Source organism: Cheilinus undulatus, linkage group 2, assembly GCF_018320785.1.
Source record: "Cheilinus undulatus linkage group 2, ASM1832078v1, whole genome shotgun sequence".
Classification (NCBI taxonomy): Eukaryota; Metazoa; Chordata; class Actinopteri; order Labriformes; family Labridae; genus Cheilinus; species Cheilinus undulatus.
In genome coordinates this window covers 49,450,130-49,469,598 of record NC_054866.1, presented here as the reverse complement: position 1 = coordinate 49,469,598, position 19,469 = coordinate 49,450,130, and the positions used below count along the sequence as shown (strand labels likewise).

The 19,469-nt window shown below is 38.3% G+C and overlaps 1 protein-coding gene across 1 annotated transcript; it reads right to left on the bottom strand.

Annotated features, from left to right (window-relative positions):
* Nucleotides 1-237: 237 nt before the first annotated feature.
* On the bottom strand, nt 238-18,841 carry zgc:154093 (uncharacterized protein LOC777623 homolog). Its single transcript, XM_041806936.1, has 3 exons — nt 18,718-18,841; nt 6,027-6,505; nt 238-3,977 (listed from the first exon to the last, which is right to left on the bottom strand). The coding sequence occupies exons 2-3, from the start codon at nt 6,106-6,108 to the stop codon at nt 3,142-3,144; spliced, it is 918 nt and encodes a 305-aa protein (XP_041662870.1). The 5' UTR covers nt 6,109-6,505; nt 18,718-18,841; the 3' UTR covers nt 238-3,141.
* Nucleotides 18,842-19,469: the final 628 nt, after the last annotated feature.

Sequence of the window (19,469 nt, the reverse complement as noted above, 5' to 3'; positions counted from 1 at the left end):
CATTTTACCACTTTGACCACCAAATAAACCAAAACAAATGTCACAAGTCAAAGACTGTGAAAAAGCCACATAATTTAAAATATATATTTCATCTTAAACAAATTACCTGAACAGTAAAGTTGACAAAAATAACTTTAAGAGTAAACTTTAAAGAAAATTATTAAAGCCATTGTTTTAAATGACCATAGCCTTACTAGTGTTTTCAATTGAGTTCAAATAACAGTCAAAAAACTTGAACATTTTGTAGGAATGTTTTATTCGTACATTTACAGTGATATATAGATTTATAGATTATATATAAGCAGCGTAAATGACATTTGAATAATAGGCTATGGTGATACTGCAGACAGTGAACATTAGGGAGGCTGAGGGTGAACAACAACATTAAAGAGGAGTGTTTTAATGACCAGTAAAATTATCCACAAAGCAGCACAGTCTCAGACTTTCATAATACTTTAACTATGATAAAAAAAAAAGCTTTTTCTTTTTCCCTTTGATCAAAAGACAGAAAGCTGCAGGTTTAGCTCATGGTAGCTTAAATCTTTATTACAGGACGTTAAAATCAGACGCTCTTCACATTTTGAAGCACAACAGCAGACGAGTGAAGATGAAATCAAATATGGCCTTCAGCATGAAGCTAGTCATGTTTTAGATCGGTTTAGTGTGACTAAGAGTTTTATCTCTGCATACAAAAACGTATAAAGCAGGGCTGGGCGATAGACAAATCATAAGATGTCATTTATATTTCCTTACTATATGTACAGCTTGATTAAAACAGACCTAAAGCTCAGTGAAAAGATATTTTACAATCAGAACTATTAACAGTAATATGCTAATGGCCCCCTAGACAATAAAACAATGTATTTGAAATGTTTAGTCTGAAAGGGAATTTGTTTATAATGGATTTTCAAGTGTCTGATACTACAGCAATCCAGTACCGGGTATTTTATGATCTAAATTATTGAAAAGTGCAGGAAAACTCCTGCATGTCGACCAAGTTTCTGTATAAAAAGTTGGTGAGGAGAGGGTGTTTCCCTCATTTCTTACCAGTTCAACCCTCTTTGCCACATGTTGCCAACATATTTGTTGTATTTAATGATTTTTTCCTGCCCAATTTTGTTACTAGTATCTACTCTTCATCAATTTCTGCACAATTTGGATCCATTTTTGCCTCTTTTTCACCCAGTTTTGCCACTTTACACCAATTTTGCCAAATTTGAACCCATTTTCATCACTTCTCCCACCAATTAACACATATTTGCAACTCTTAACCCATTTTTATCCATTTTAAACCCTTCCCACCATATTTTTGCCTTTTTTTTGCCAATTCTGGCCACTTTCTACTTATTCTTGCCTCTGCTGACACATTATTGCCACCACCAATTTTTTTTTTACCAGTTTTTTCGCCCATTGTGCCCATTTTAACTACATTGCACGATTTGTAATGCCCATTTTTGCAAGTTTAAAACACTTTTTCTCATTTTTAAATCCCATTTCACCAAATTTTCCACACATTTTTGCTACTTTTTACCTATTTCTGCCACTTCTTAATCTCCTTTAACCACTTTTTGTGCCCATTTTTGCCAATTTAACTCTGTTTTGCCATTTTTCACCACCTTTTTCTAATTTTTAACACTACTAACCCATTGCTGCTACTTTTACACTCCATTTCACTATCTATTCCACCAACTTTTTTTGACATTTTTAACCCATTTTAATTCTGTTTTTTATAAAAGTGATTTACATTTTCAGGATGGCTATATACTATGGCCCAAAAAAATAAAACAAACAAACTTGTGTCTCTTTGATGAGAGCAGTTATTCGGGTTAAATGTAAAACATGGATATCACAGTTTACCTTAATAATGGACCATGATTTTGGCTAGATCTCAGAAAGCTCTCCCCTTTATCCCCCCTTATGGGCAGCCTTGTCTGCACATGACTATTTTCCATTGTGCATGGCTGTTCAACCACCTTCAAGTACAGTGGGGGTCCCGGTCTCCGGCACCTTTATTTAGGGGATCATGGGCTGAAAAGGGCGAGAACCCCTGATTTAGACGGTATGCAGGAGTTTGTGTGCAATATTTGATTAATAAATATGAAAAATGACCCAATATTGTGAGTCTAGGACTCCTTTTTTGTTGCTGTGGTATCAGACAGGCATCAATGTGGTTTCATTTTCCCAGAATAATATTAAGGTTTATAATTCTGACATTTATCACTATTATGATAACTAATATCCAGATATGACAATTGGTCCATATCGCCCAGCCCTATCAGAGTTAGGAGCGGTTATTTATTAGTAGCTGCTGTTAGAAGTGAGGTTTGGCTGCTCTTGAAGTTTGTTCACAGCTGCTGCTTTTTCCCCAGTTAGTCCACAGTTAGACGTTTTCATCCCATTAGAAATTATTAACAAGCAGAAACAGTCAGCAGGCGTCAGATAAAGAAATAGTGTAGTAGCAGCTGCTGCTGATAGAAGTCAGTGAGTTTTTCTGTTTTTCTCTAACAGAGTAAACGTTCGTGAGTCTGAGTTCAGCTCTGATGAGACTCGTCAGGACCGGCCTGGAGCCTTTTCTGTCGTCATGTCCGGCAGCAACGTCCCAGCGCTGAAGATCGGTATCCCTTAGTCTCGAAACTTTGAGTGTCCTTTCACCTCAGCTGCTCCTCTTACCGTCCCTTGGAGCAGTGGTTCTCAACTGAAATGTTCCTTAGATGGAACAAAAACTAAACTAAACTTAGAGACAGGACAAAACAAACATGTTTAAGAAGCACATGTCCCTGCAAATGTTTACTATACACCATTTCCCATGATAATTGTTAGTGTTTTACAGAGAAGTGAACCGATTATCATGACAAAATGAGCTTTGCTATCCCAAGATGTGATAAATAAGCCCAGATCTCAAGAAAACCTCCTAAATTTACTCGTTATCATAAAAAACAGAGTAGAATGACTTAAATGGATGTATGCCTGCTCACAGCTTACACACATTCTAGACTTTCTGACATATTTTTTCTTGACCTACTGAAAACATCTCTGTGACCCACTTTTGGGTCTTGACCCACCAGTTGAGAACCACTGCTGTAGTGTCCTAGCTAAATCATGCATAAAAATATCAGCACATCTTGTTAGTCTCTCCCTTCTTCACAGTTCATAGCGGTAATCGTCGGCCTTGTAGCGGTCCATGATACTCAGGACGTCCTCCAGGATGGATGGGCCCAAGTCCAGGTTCAAGCCCGCCATAGAGTCAGAGCGGGTCACGGCAGAGGGAGCCATGAGACCAGCCGAGTGGTGGATGGTGCAGGGCGACTCGCTGCGTTCACTCCTCAGATCCTCGTTGCTCAGACCAGCATCAGAGTCCAGGCTGAGACCCCGGTGGACGTCCAGGGGCCCGCAGGTTTCTGACATGGAGTCCTCAGAGGAGGCCTCAGAGAAGGAGCTGGAGGAGGGGACGAGCCTGCGGAGGTTGGGGGAGATGGAGATGTCTTTGCAGGGCTCCGACGCCAAACGACCCACCACACCGTTCTGGAAGAGCGCCAGGGTGGGGTGCTGCTCGTCTGTGTGGCCGTTCATCTGTCGGTGGCTCGTGTCTCTCTGAGGGTGAGGTTCGAAATGGGTTTTGTTGGAGGGCAGAGATGTAGGGGAGGGGTCGTCCAGGTGGAGGCGGGGAGGTTTAGGAGGAGCCTGCTCATGGGCGATGAACACCGGCATGGAGATGGTGGTCTTTAGCAGGCCGTCGGAGGTGTGCTGGTAGTGGTAGCCATTGTAGGCGTAGCTGTGGGGGTCCTCTTTGGAGGGGAGGCTGTCGTCGTGGTGTCTCTCCACGCTATGCGAGCGGGTATGTCCGTTGCGGTTCAGAGCTGGCAGCATGTTCATCTTCCCCTGCAGGAAACCAACATCTCCAAACATGTCTCTCTCACCCTCGGGCCCCACATGGGCACTGTGGCGTACGTCGCCTAGTGGGGGGCTGATCATGTCACCTGTAAGGGAAATTTAAAAGACTTTAAACAAAAATAGCTCCTTTCATTTCAGAAAGATCAGTACACTTACATACAGTTAAAACAAGTCAAATATAGTTAGTCTGACTAAAACCAGACTTTTAAAATGCAAACTTGTCCATCTTCAAATGTTCAAAGTCAAACTAAAACACCTAGACACTGCTGTTAGAGATGGATTTTCTCTTCTTCTAAACCTCATTCAGACTAGTCGTTCTGCACATGCTCCACAGTCTCTGCGCTGGGCGTTGACCCAGAAGTTCAACTCTATAAATGCCAAGCAGGAATTGCATTTCCATCTGCCTTTGGATAGTGTAACTCAACCCTGCTCAACCAAAGAGCCAAACTGTTGAAAAATACATTTGAAAGAGCAGCAATCAAAGTGGTGAAAAACGGCAATTAAAATAAGTTAAAGGTGGCAAAAAAGGTCAAAAAGCGGCAAACACTGGGAGAAAAGTGGCAAAAATGTGTGGGAAGTGACCAAATAATGAGTTAAAACTGGCAAAAACGATAAAAAAAGAGTGAAAAGTCACTAAATTGGGCAAAAATCAGAAAAAGGTGGGAAAAATGGGCAAAAAGCAGCATTTAATTGCAAAAGGCAGCTTAAATGGGCAAGAAGTGTCAAAAGGGGGCAAAAAATTGCAAAAAGCAGGATAATAGTGTCAAAAAGGGGAGAAAATTGACAAAAATAAGTGGCAAAAATGGGCTTAAAGCAGCAAACACTGGGAGAAAAGTGGCAAAAAGAGGATCTGGCACTGTGTAGTTCCTAGAGCACCTCCTCTTTTTTCATCCTTCGTATGGGATGGAAATAAAGTAATGCTGGATCAGCACGTCAATCAAAGGTTCGTAGGTGTAAAGCAGAAAGCCTTCCACTATAAGGATGCGAGTCTCCTCCTCCTTAGTGTCAGACTTTGGGACGATCTCAGTGTCCAGAGTGTTATTAATGCCATGAGATTTCTTAAACTTCACCAGGTTCTCCAACCATGCGTAGACCGTACTCATCATAGCGTCCATGTCCAGAGCAGTGATGACATCGTCCTGCTTAAAGCCATTTTCACTAACTCTAATCTGATCCAGGGGCTTGAAGAAGTCATATTTTCTTGGCCCATGTTTACATAAACTATGTGGATAAAATGTTCCCATCTACAGCCATTATGCCGCAGCTCTCTCTGAGCTCGTAATAACCGCGGGAGCAACTTTCACAGAAAACACTGGAGGGTAATGCCACTACTACAACCAAGCACCTCATACGACCCAAATTCAAAAATCCCAAAATATTCCTTTAATCTCTAAAACTAAATTTCAATTTCTGCACCTGAGGTCTTATTTTCTTAAAATATTCATTACTATAACGCTGTTTTCTTGTGTTTAGTGAAGCTCTTGTGCACCAGAATAGACAGATCATAACCTGGCTGACCTTTTCTTTGTACTTTTCCACATGAAATGAAGATGAGGGTTGCACATTATTCACATTTAATTGGTGTTAGCAGATATTAGCTTAAAAATTTTGATGTATAAGCAGATAGGAAAATTTTTGACTGATATATTAGCAGTAGCAGTGGGTTTTTTGTAGCTCTCAAAAAGGCAGATAAAGCTGGTTTTACAGTTACTGGTAGAAAAATATTTTACATATCATGTGCATGCAATCTAAAGACATGTTTGTGTTGTTTTATATCTATTTCAGAGCAGCTCTAGTACAGCATGGACTTGGTGTTCTTGTGATTATATTTTATCAGAATTAGTATCAGATTAAATGCATAAGGAAATATCTGCCATCTGCAAAAATCCAATGTCATACATCCCTAGTAAAACTTATCCAATCATATTTTTTTTTCTCCAGCTTGTTTATGAGGTCTGCTTTGGCACTCTTTAATGCAGCAGTACTGCTGTGTAATGTTGATTTTTGTAGTTTTCAGCCAAAAAAAACAGGAAGGATTGTGCACAATGCTTGGAAGATGGCGCCAACTAACTTCACACTCTGTATACTAAGTCCTTGATCTGTTTTCAGCAAAGATTTAAGCTAGAGAAAGTCACCTGAGAGAACGTCACGCAGCTTCAGCTTTTTCCCCTTCTTGGGAGTTGTAGTTTTCAGGTACATCGGAGTCTTTGCCGGCATTTTGTCTGTAACAGGTCACTGCGAGGCGAATTGGTGGAGTTTTCCTCAGCTCCTCGGGCTGCAGGTTTGTGTGTCAGCAGGAGAAAAGAAGCTCTTCAGGAAGTCTGATCCCGTCTGTTTTTATCCTCCAAATAAGTGCACAAGTATTCAGGTCGCTCAGAGCAGCGATAGTCTCACAGTCACGTGACCCAGGGGGAGAGGAGAAGGCCTTGACCTCAGCTCAGCTCCCTGCGTCTCTCTCTCAGGCACAGAGAAGCCATTTCCAGGCAAACATGGGCTCTTCTCTGCACACACAAGCTCTCAGATAAAGAAAAGGAGATGAGGGGGTGAAGAATAATCTCTGCGGCCTCCTGGGTCTGAAGAAACTTCAGGAATGTGACAACAGGACTCTGGAGATCTGTGAGGAGACACAAGAGAGAGAAAGGAGTCAGAGAGAGATGAAGAGAGGGAGGAGAGGTTGGGGAGATGGATGGGGTGAGGAGGAAGGGAGGAGGAGATTTATAACCTCCTCTTCAGAGAGCCTGGGGAGAGAAAACACTCCACAAATCCGAGAGCGCTCTGCTGCCTCATGATGATGTGAAAATGTGTGAGTTTAAGTCTCTGTCCTTTTTATGAATCAGCAGAGACAACCAGTCACTGATGAGAGGAAACAAACAAGAGCTCAGAAATTGTTGCCTTTAAAGTTTTCATGTCACAACAGCGGGCCCTCGCCTGTTATCAGAGAAAAATCTAAAAGGCTCTTTCTGGAGCAAACACTATGAATTATGGGATGACAGCAGGGTCAGGCCTGGAGGCTCTGTGATCTTGTGATCCTCGTCACCGTCCTGAACGTTCCTCTGGAATTTAACTCTTTAAACACAAAGAGGAGCTATGTTGGAGTCCTGAGGTTTGACTCTTTGAAGAACGAGTCTTTCCCTGATAAACAGACAATTCAGAGAGGCTGAGTTTAAGAGGACTGGGCTCCTGCAGATCCTTAAAAAGTCTTAGATTAGATCTTCAGGGTCATAAAACGTCTCATGTTTGTTTGTGAGAAAGAACTTTATCAAGTCCACACTGTCAGATTTCTTCAGTTGTCCTTTTATGTGGGCTTTTAGGAGATGTGCAAAAAAGCTTTAAAATATGGGGAAACTAAATCAATCCCTTTTAGTTGGGGACTGATACCATAGTGGTTATTATTAGTAGTGGTAGATGTGCATTTACAGTAAACATGTGCCATAAGTGTCAGTATTTTCAGTTTTGTGACAGGATGTGACAGGATGTAAACCAGTCGTTCAGAAAAACCTCGACTGCTTCATCCCCGTTTACTCATATGGCATCAAGCCTATCAGAAAGGGTTGTGGACGGTACAATGTGGAGGCCGTGAAGAGCCAAAACAGAGCAAAAAGGGAAGAGACAACATGCAGGAGGGCCAAGGAAGTTAACTTTTAATTAACTGATGCTTTTGGCGATCAGGACAATAAAACGCTAAAACAGATAATCAGCCATGAGTATCGGCCTGACAACCAGAAACACCAATAATCAGCCAAACACGTCTGTGTCAATCCTGAAAGTGCTGGTGGTAATGAGCAAAAAAAAAAAAAAGATGAAAATTGAAAAATAAAGACTTGAGGAAAGTAGGAGCTATTTCTTCTTATAAAGTAGGGCTGGGAAATTAATCGCCATTAGATTAAATCGCAATACGGCCTGCTGCAATTTTCAAATCGCATTTCAAAGTTGCATATTTCTTTAACTTGAAATGTGTCAAAATACCAGTTTAATAAATCAAATTTTTCCAGCAGCAGAGATTTTATGCACATTATGCAAAGATTCAAGTGCCATTTTTTATAATGGTTTACAAAAATTCCTCCTTTTTGTGTTTTATGTATGTTTTTCAAAATGAGTGACATAAAATGCTAATGCCCTTAAACAAAGCAAATGACATCACATTTGCAATATAAGCAAAAATAGTTAGCTTATTCTAAATAAAACTGATGAAGCCTAGCGTTACTTCACAAATGTCATAGCCCTGCTGCGATCAGCTGATAGTCAGCTTCACGTCCTCCGACCCAGCCGCCTCTTTTATAGCTTAAAGCTTGTTACACCCCCATATTCAGATTCATGCTACTATGGATTAATGGCTTCTGAAATAAGTTCATTGTTTTCAATACACATAGTCTTATTTATGGAACTATTTATTGCTTGAATTTGTCTAAAAATACTTAAGATTAACCCAAGAATAATAGCATATTAAATTACAATTGCAATATTGGGGAACAAAATCACAATTAGAGTATTTTTGCAAACTGTTCAGCCCTATCATTAAGTAAAGAATAATGTAATTAACTAAACATTAACTTCCACAATGAAAACAGAGAAAGTTTTTCTCTCGCATGTATAAAGTTGTGCTGATCATCAAGTCCATGATTAATAATTATTGTTTCACAATTATCCCAACATCTCTGTGTGATGAGCTTTATCTTATGACTCTGTAAGTTTCTGCTTACAAAGAAGTCAGGGAGCAGGAGGAGGGGACTCTAGGAGAGGAGGAGAAATGTGCTGCATTCTTTAGAGCAGGGGTGTCAAACTCAATCACAGCAGGGGCCGGATTCTGAATTTAGGTCTAACCTGAGGGCCTAACAGGGTCAACATTTAACCATAACTCTAATTTGCACCAGTAAAATGGGAAAAACTAACTGAGCACTGATGATAAATGGTTTTCAGATTTAAAATAGTCAAGATTACAAGTTTAACAGCTCAAAATCTGAGATGAAAGTCAAATTTATTAGTTCAAAAGGTCAAAACACGAAATTCAAAGTCAGTAATGATTTTAAAGGGCAAATATATGAGATAGAATGTCAAAGTTGGGAGTTTTAAGAATGGAAATGTTACATAAAATTCAAAATCATGAGTTTAAAAGGTAAAAACATGAGTTAAAATTTTGAATTGTGAGTCTGAAAGGTCAAAAAGTGGGATTAAAAGTCAAAGTCAGGAGTTGAAAAGGTCAAAAGGTTAGATCAAATTTGAAACAGTGAGTTAAAAAGGTCCAAATATGACTTTAAATTCACAACTGAGAATATAAAAGTTGAACTATAGTTGTAAAAAGTCAAAATTGTTCATCTAAAAGGTCAAAATAAGAAATAAAAAGTCAAACAATACATTTGATTGTGAGATGCAAAATTGGAAATATGAGATGAAAACAAACTGATTTCTTTCTTTTTCTGAATTTTTATCTAAATATTTTTACTACCTTTCAAAGGTTAAGCTTACATTTTAATACTGTAGTAAATCTGCAGACATCATACCAGCGGGCCAATTACAATAGAAATATGATATGACCTCTTGGGCCGGGTACAACAGTACCACAGGCCAGATTTGGCCCCTGGGCCTTGAGTTTGACACCCCTGCTTTAGACACTACAAACTAAACAAAGCTCTAAATATATTTATTTTCTAGTATTAAATCTTATTTCTTATCCGTCTTGAGCTGAACTGAGTTGATGGGCCTGTTCTAAGAGGACTCACTTCTGTATTTTAATCTGGTAGCAGAAACATGCTCCAGTTCAACAGAGTCGTCACCATGGCAACATATAGAGCGTTAATGTGAATGTTTTTCACAGGGTTCCTACAGAAAAGTCCCTGTTGACTTCACACAAATCAGTGTTTGAGGGACTTGAGAATTAAAGCTGTTAGGAAATTTAAAAATAAGTGTAAGATGACCCTAGAGTCACAGATTAGCTCTTCATTGCATTACATTTAAATATTTCCACTGATCTGAAAACAGACCTCGCCCTGTGATCTGGTCCAGAGACAAATTCTCCTCAGCTGAAGCAGATTTCTTTGTAATGTGTTGGCGAGATCTTTGAGGACAAAAAACATAAACCGTCATCTAATTTCTCTCTGACAAATACTTGATATTCCATTTTATAGGAGTCTTTTCAGTTTACACAACATTTAATGTGAATCCACCCAGATGACGCTTCACCAGCAGCTGCCAAGGTTTCCCTTCTTTAATTATTTCTAAAAAGATCAGGACATCTAATCCATTTATTCAGGTTGTAAGGTTGTAGATTTAGTCTGTCTGCATGAACACAATCTACACCGTTACATAAAAAGACTCAGTAACCTCCTTTTAAGATAGCAGTAATCACAACCACATTTTGACTATCAGAACAGTAAATATTCAAAGGGAGGACACAAAGATTTTTTATTTAAATAAAACTGAGGATAAAGAGTTTAGATATGAGGTCGGTACTTAATATTTTCACTTACTTTGAGTGTAGATTTTGCAGATCAAAATTAGGGATGAATGATTTGTGAAAATAGACTATTTGCGATTATTTTTCCCCAATATTGCAATTACGATTTAATATGCAACTATTTTAAGGTTCCTCATCTAATTTGTTGTTCAACAAACACTAGCAATGACTCATTCCTTACTATGATCAGCACAATATTAGATTAATTAGACTAGGGATAAAGTATTTAAAAACAAATCATTTGTGATTTTGGCTCGCACATTTAGCCTGATATCAACTGTTAAACAGGAGGGGATGATCATTTCTTTCACAGACAATATTTTAGAAGTTAGAGCTAAATTTGGCATAAAAGTTACTTTTCCTTGTCTTATTCTTTCCTGTTTTATCAGGATCTCATACATATATTTTAAAGCTTTCAAAACAACCACCATAAGAAGCTAGCTGACTATAAATGACAGAGACCTAAATCTCTGAGTCATCATCTTTTGCAATAAATCGCTGAGTAACCGTCTGAGCTGAGACTTGGAGGAAAAAGTGATGAAATGTGAATAGAAATGTGAGACATTTACTGTAAAAGTGTTCAAATGTGGTTATGATGACACAAACGGACACGTCTGAAACTGAAGGGATTGCACATTTATCCTCTGATCACATCAGGATGAGAATTTAGGATTAACCCTTCCACTGCTGTACTTACTGTCAGCTCAGTGTGAAAGCGCAACACTTAAATAAAGAATGAAATATTTCAGCAGCTGTTAGATGGATGCTGGGAAGTCTCTGTGAACGAGAATGTTTCTCATAGGACAACTGGGACATTTTAGGAGCTAATGACACAGATTTCAAACTTTACCAGTGTATCTGAGGTCAGCTTTATTTTAATTTTACTTTTTAGAGAACAAAAATCCCCGTCAATCCATCAACAACCAGGAAACAGCCTCTGTCATGGGTCTGCAGGAGCATCTAAAGAACAGATAAATCAGCCCTAAGACAAACAGATCACTCAGATTCAAACCCCAGAGCCTTAAACTGAGACTTTAACTTGTCAGCTCCAATTTTAACACAAAGAAAACCATATTTCACACCACACTGATCCAAGCAAAGTGGCAGAACAAAAGAATCTGGCGACTAATGAAGGGAGGACATGAAAGCAACCAGACAGTTAAAGTGACACAAATACAACCACAACAATGTGGATTCACATGAAACAGCATGACTGTTGAAAAGGACCAGTCAGAGCTGGTTCAGGAGGGTGGACCAAGTCCTACTGACCTGCTGATATTTTTGAAAAGTTCTTCTAATCAGGGTATGTGTTTGCTGCCCTTGCCTTACTTCTAGAGCATTTATTGTTGCTAACTTCTTTCCTTGGCAGTATCCTTTATGCCATTTTTTTAACATTTTTTTCTAGAGACCCACTTTTCAGGAGATTCAAGACCAATCCAACCTTATGGTTTTAATGCAAGCATGTTATTGCTTATGAAGCCAGCCTTCTGTGCCATCTTCAGCTGGTTGGTTGAGCCGATGGCTGGTGTTAACTAGAGTTTACGTTGGACTCACTCTGGTTTTGACTGAATGCTTTCTGTTCCCATACTCAGCCTCTTGGACCTTCAGAAGCTGTTTGGTCTAGAAAAATCTATTTGTTATTAGCCAAGCATCCATTACTGTGACGCTCTAGCTCTCCTGTCATCCAGCAGCTGGTAGATCCTGGTTTTATGCTTTATTATGGTGGAGAGGGCGAACGTGAAAGGGTGGAGCTTTAGCATGCCCTGCAGACATAAATGCCACATTAAATACTGTTGGGAGGAAATTCTGAAAACTCATTTGACGACCTCCCCCTGAAAAAATCTCCAAGACACATTCTTGGGTCAGGACCTAGACTTTGGGAATAAGTGCTTTATACTGTTGTAAAATATAATGTTAAGGAATCCTTTCCTGGCACTGGTAGCCACTACAGTCCTGAAATTGTTCCCTCAAAAATGAGTCAGATCAGCATCTGCTTCTGCTGTTGACAACACCAGTCTCACCCTTCTGGATTCTGACTGGGAGAAGGAACACTGTTGAACACAGTGCCAATTTCAAAGTTAGGCCTTGTCAACACAGAGATGAAAACAATGTATCTCTGTTTTGTTTTGAAAAAGTTTTCCATAACCACAGCAACGTTTCAAGAAATGTAGGCGTAAACATCCAAAACGACTGAAAACACTGTTGATATACAGTATATGCCAGACACATAAGTAGCATCATTACGCTGCCATAGAAATACACCAAAAACAGAAGAAGATTACGGAGCAAGCACACCCAACACTTTCTCCTGGCACTTTAATGGATCTAAGATAATGTGGCGTTCGCTGATCTCCATGACCATTTGTTGCTCACAGTGGTAGCAGAGGAGCATAAGACTTTGCTGTAAGAGCCAAGTAGCTTCTGCTGCACGAACAAAATCATGCAATCTGCCATTGTTGTTGTTATTGGCAGGGTTGGTGCACGGCGGTTAAGGGGGCTAAGTGGACTATGATGTACAGTGGCATGAAAAAGTATTTGCCCTCTTTTTTGCATATTTATCAGACTTAAATGTTTCGGTTCATCAAACCAACTTTAACATCCCACAAAGACAACTCAAGTGAATAAAAAATGCCCCTTCTAAACAATGATTTTATACATTAAGGGGGAAAAAATCCAAACCTATCTGGCCCTAAATCACACGGCCCTACCAGCTGCCAGTGTTTACAGGCTTGCAGAACAACTAAACTCCTGTAGTTACTGCTTCTTCGTCTTCAAATCACACTGACTGGTCCAGTCATTGTCTGACCAGGAACAAGCTTTTCAGGCTGAAGCTTTGAGGATGGATCCGCCTGATGAAGACAAGGAATCTGGCTAATCCATCTACTTTTCAAATTGTTCTCACTCATTAACTTTCCAGACAAATAAATGGATACAAGTGAAGTGGGCGTGTGTAGGAGACAAAAGGACCCACAAGTGACATTATCATGACGATAACAAGTCTGAACCCTCCTCCTAGTGACCCCAGCCCCAGAAAATAAGTGAGAAAACTGTCCTGCTTGTTGTTATGTTGTCCTCCATTCATCACCTTTCCTGGAATCTGTAAATGTGGGACGCTGCTGCTGATGCAAGCAGCCACGGAGGAGTCTGAAGTGACATCTGTTACAGCTCTCAGGCTCCATTTGCTGCCCATTTCCTCTGCAGCAGGACGCGGAGCCACCCGTGAGCCCTGTCATCTTTAAGACAAACACACTAAAAACACGCCTGAATGCACCACGGTGCCTCCTTTTCATTGTTGTTTTCCACCACAGCCTCTCGTGGCACACATAATTGCCTGCAGCAGGCGACTGCTACCAAAAAGCTGTTTGCTTGTCTGGTAATCCGTTTGTTTTGAGGGGAAAAGTTAAGCTGATTTCTCCTGCCAGTGACAATAAAGAGCTGTCTCCTTTACGTTTAGCTCTTAATATTTCACAGTTTGTGCCTAAAATATCAAAAGAGTTAATGTGAGATGATTCTTTAGAGCTCAGGCTCAAAACTGTTAGACATCAGAGCTCCACAGCTGCAAGAGTAGGGCTGGGCAACAAATATAGGACAGCACAATCTTTATATCCATATAGGTTATGCTTATTTAAAATAAAAGTAATGGTTACCAAGCCTGATTCTCATGAATAAGATTGTTTACAGCAACAACAACCATAAACAGTGCTTTTTAAACCCAAAACAATCTCTTTAAAAAATACTGAGCCTAAATGGGGAATTTTCATTTTTGTTTCTTTTTAATCGATTTATGGGTATTTAAAATAACAGTATGAGTCAAATGATACCTTTTTGTTACCAGGGCAACAAAAATAGAAGTCCTAGACATCCAGTATTGGATAATTGATTGATTTTAATGATAAAAAGTCACATGCAAACTCCTGGAGGGGAGGGAAACCTTCACTCCTGGTCAGTTCCATCCACTTTACCAAATGTTACCAATGCGTTTGTGCAATTCAGAGAGCGTCCTCTTACTTTTGGATAAATGTGACTGAAGATCATTAATAGGCATGCACAATATTGGATATTGGCATATAAGCGGATATTTAGAGCTTTCATCACACTTTCTAATTTAAAAATTAAATAAATAAATAAAAAGACCTCAGCTGAGGTAGATCTGTTGGTCCTGCCTAATACTGCTACTAAACTTACTTTTACACATGGATGATATTTGCAGCTGATTTCAACAGTAAATATTAGGGGTGGGAACCAAAACCTGGGTATGTAAAAACGCTGGTCCTGTACTTTTTCAAAACCTGGAAATCTTTAACATCTTAGCTCCTCATTAGCTATACAGTCTCAAGGGTTCTGTGACATCACAGTATCATATCTTATTATGGCGCAAAAACACACATCAGTTCTTGTGGGAACATACACTCAGAGCACATCAGCATTGAGCATCAAATCAAACCAAAATGTGGCACATTTAACTGTTGACTAATAGCACGCACTCATAACACTGGCTTCAGCTGCTCCAGGACAATTTTCTTCCTCAGCTCAGCTCAGAGCAGAAAAGTGCTCCCAAAATGAAAGTGACTCTAAAAAAAATATCAATTCAAAAAATAATGAATGAAAATATCATCATCCAGTGTTAAAATTGGCAGAAAAAAGTAAGTTAGCAAACTTAATGAGCAGACAGATGGTTAAGCTATGATGCATTCAGGTAGGCTCAGTAAAACTGACGATTAGGAGAATGTCATTAAAATGTCATGTTCAAATTTCACATCATGAAAATAAAAATTTAGTTCTGATGAGAAACTTCAACAATTACAGTTGTGAAGATGGGGAATGTGTTTATTTCGGTTGCTTGAAATAGAACAGCCTTCTCAACATCATCACTGATTTTATCAGGTTACAACACTTATATAAAAACATTCTGTTATTATCCATTTGCTTTTCCGTCCATCATTGTTTTTTTTTCTTTTTCTTTATTTTTAAGGTATTTTATTTATTGTATCTACTTACTTTTAATCTGTGGTTTCTGCCATATATCCCTACTCTATGTTTTTTCTTTACTTGTTTTTCTTTTTGCTTCTGTCTTTGTATTGTGTTTAGTACTAACACAGTTATGTTAAACAAAAACTATAAATAAAGTGTTCAAAAAAAAAAAAAATCTGCTGTTTTGTCTTTCCAGCAAATAATGGAAATGGGTCGATAGTGGCATCAATAAGGACTAGGGCTGAACATTTTAGCCAAAAAATCTAACTGTGATTTTTTTCCCCAATATCGCCATTCAGTTTTGATATGCAATTATTCCTTAGATTCCTCATCTTATGTATTTTCCAACAAACACAAGCAATAAATCATTATATATCATAACCAACACAATATTAGATAAAAAAAATCCAATTGTGATGATTTTGACTCGTATTGCAAATATGATATGAATTGTTGTATTGAAGGGAGTGTTAGTTTTTTAATTTCATCCCCATATTTAATAACCAAAATGTACAAAAATGGAGAAAGTAGGATTTTTTTGTAGACTATTCTACAAACGGGTCTTGAATGATTTCGTGATGTGTCATGCATAACAACTCTGCTGCAAAAAAAGGTTGAAACTGCTATTTTGACTCAAATTTCAGGTTAGAGAAATATTACAACTTCTGTGATTTGAACATTGCAGCTGGCCATACTGCAATTTAATCTAATTTTCAATTAATTACCCAGCCCTAATAAGGACTCAGATAGGAGTGTGGACATGTGTTTCATTATCTCCGCCCCTTTAAAAGAAATGTTAATGTCTGATGAAACCGATGACTAACTTTTCAAGCGAATGTATGCTGCTACAGATATCATGCCAATAACAAACTAATTACTAGTTTCTGTAATTTTAGTTACATCAATCATTCAAAGCTTGAAATTTTAACAGCTGTGTTATTTTATCTATCTTACCTTCCTTTCTTTAGGCTATTTTGTGTTTTATCCTATTTTATTCTGTTTATTTCTCCTTTTATTTTTCATATTGATAAGGGTATTTTTGTGTACAGTTTACATTCCGTGTGAATTTTGGTAATACAACTATATTGTTATATTGTTATATTTTTATTTTTATACTTTTTAGTCTTTTGTAGAGCTGACTCAAGAAGCAACGCACAAAAATTCCAATGTACCATTACTGTCTTGAACCCGTATTCTATTCTAATCGATTCTAATTTAAAATAATGGAGCCAGGATCATTTTAAAACATGTGGGATTCAAGAGAACATTTTGGCAACCTGTAAACAAAAAAATGTTTCTCATGTTTTCAACAGGCACTGGCAACACTTCCATGTAGTGAGGAGATATATGTAATGTTCTCTCCATGTGTTTCCAAAAGAAAGTATTTGAACTATTTTAAAAGATGCTGAATGATCTTCAGTCATATTTTTTAACCAAAACAGAGAAAGATGCACTAAAGACTGCACTAAAACAGTGGCAACATTTGAAAAACGTGGGAGAGTTGGCACGGAGCCTCACTCCTCACTAGGTCTACCAAATGCTAGCAGTGCATTTGTGTGACTTAGACAGAGTGCAGGAGTTTGTCTGCTATTTCTGATTATAACAATGAATAATTTAACAATATTTGCTGTAAGACTTCTATTTTTATTGCTGTGGTATCAGACCGGTTTAAATATGGTTTGATTTTAAGTGACACTTATCAAAGTTTACAATTCTGGTATTGCAACAACCATTTCTTGTTTCTCAACAGGAAACAGTTGAGATCTTCATCTTTTACTGCCATCCATATCATCTACATTGCCCAGCTGTAAGACAGAGGGAAATCAAATAGTAACCAAAATATAGGTTTCAATAACGTAGGACTAGGTTTTTCATCATATCTGTGCTTCCTATGGCTTCATGAACCCATGTATTTACAAGTGATCAATAAAAAACAATCAAGCACAGAGTGTGTGCACCAATCATTGGAGATAAATGATGGTGGGATTAGGATAAAGAAGAACTAGTTCACTCCCTGTCCTTCCTCCTAGTGTGTTATGTAAGTGCAGTCTGAGATCATCCTCATGTCCTCCTGTTGGCTCTCACCGGCTGACTGATTGGCACCAGTAGACCAAATCAGACTCTTTCTAGTCTAATCCAGAGGCAGATACGGCACGGCTATTTTAAATCAGGCTAATTATAATGACTCATTTTAAAAACACTCATATAATGTGGCCTCTGCTTAAGTCAACAAGCAAACCCAGCTGTATTTTTGGTCATAGCAGTCCTTAAAGATAATTACATCTCTATGCTAAATGCTCCAAGCGTGTATCTTCCAGTTTGTCAGAGAGCAGCAGGACATTAACTCCAGGTGACTGCCGTGACCTGAGTTTATTCCTGGAGCACTACAGGTAGCCGGGAACTCCATCACTGATCTGTCCTCCCTTTTACTTGAATGCTCCACTAGGGCTGGGGAATATATCAAGTTTTTGGAAATAGCATAATTTCAAACAAGATACAGGGAAGACAGTATATCATTTATATCGAAATGTGGGTGTTGACTAAAAAAAGCCTTATGATTGATTACAATAAGAAGCACTTACAGTAATAACCTTATAGACCACAACATAATCTGTCTAAAAATGTTGAGTCTGAATGGGGAATTTGTTTTATTTTTCAAGGAAAAAAAAGCTTGAGATATAGCGATCATGCACCACCATTCAGGTAGGAAGTATAAAAATATATATTTTTTGTCCTTATTACCAGCCTTATGCTCACAGAAACATCATTACTGACTCCTTTTAGGAAGTTTAAATACAAAGACTTGATATTTCCTTGCTCTAACTTCAACCAAAAGAAAAATATTTAAACCCCTAGAGAAATGTGAGACTCCTTAAAAGTGAAACTAGCAGGGGGATTTCTGACATATGTAAGGAATTTCCAGAGGATTCCAATGGAGAAGTGGTGGGATCACATAAGACCTTTCCCTCCAGGAGGAATTATCAAAAACAAACAAAAAAAAAAACACCTCATTTATGCAACTTGAAATGCAACAGTTGGTCAGATATGGTTAACATATGAGATGGAAGTAATGTGTCCAAAAATGAAAAGATAAATTTAACCCTCAGGTTAAAATAATGTAGGTTTTCTTTTCACGAGCAGCAGAGCGCGTTTCGCACGTTGAAGTCAAAGGGAGTGTCAGTCAATTGCACGCGGTGTTAACTGAGCCCAAACAAAACCTTACACTCTTCACTTTTCACCTTTTTTGTTGTTCACACAAAAGAAAACAAAAAGCAGGTCTATTCAACAGGTAGAAAAGACCAACGACAGACCACTGTCCACATTTAACACGTGAAAAAAAACCTTCACTTACAAAAGCATCCCCTCAAAATAAACAGGCATTGATATTTTGTCAGTGTATTTACCTTCAGAGTGAGACGTCGCTCCGTGTTTCTGTGTGAATAAAATCTCTGGAGTTGATCAGAAACAATCCTCAGACGGAGAGCTGAGCTCGAGGAGGTTTAAACCTCTTATGAGTCCTCACAGATCTGCACTAGGAGTAAAGAAGAGAAGGATCTGCTCCTCATGAAGGGGAGGGGTCAATTCACCTGATGGAGCACATGGCATATCCGGTTAGATTTCAAAATAAGATATTCAACCGTAAACCCTTTCTGAAGTGCTTATGAAAATTCTTGAATTATATTGAAACGTGTTCCGAACAATTTAAAGAAAGCATGATTACAATTAAAAGCAAAATGCTGGGCTGTCAAACAGTTAATAATGAGGTTAACATTTGCGAAAAGAAGTGCAGTAAATCCTACCCTTATTGTTGGTTATCCAGTGTTCTAACAGATGTAAACCTCAAAAATAATTATTTCCTTAAAATTATCCAGCGAAAGGGTTCGATTGATTATATTATATTATATTTACTTAAACTTACACTAAATTTAGATCGGCTTATGGCATTTCTTACATATTTATTTATGATAATCATAATACAGAAACTCGTTATTGGAAAGTCTATCAATCAAAGGTATAAATTAATCACTAATTTACTTAAAAATATGACCATAAATGTATGTTTACGTACAACATACATACAATTTATATTCTTGCCACAAAGTGGTCAGAAATGTGCAATCCATACATTAAAAAGCATTTAAAATTTGCCGTTTTA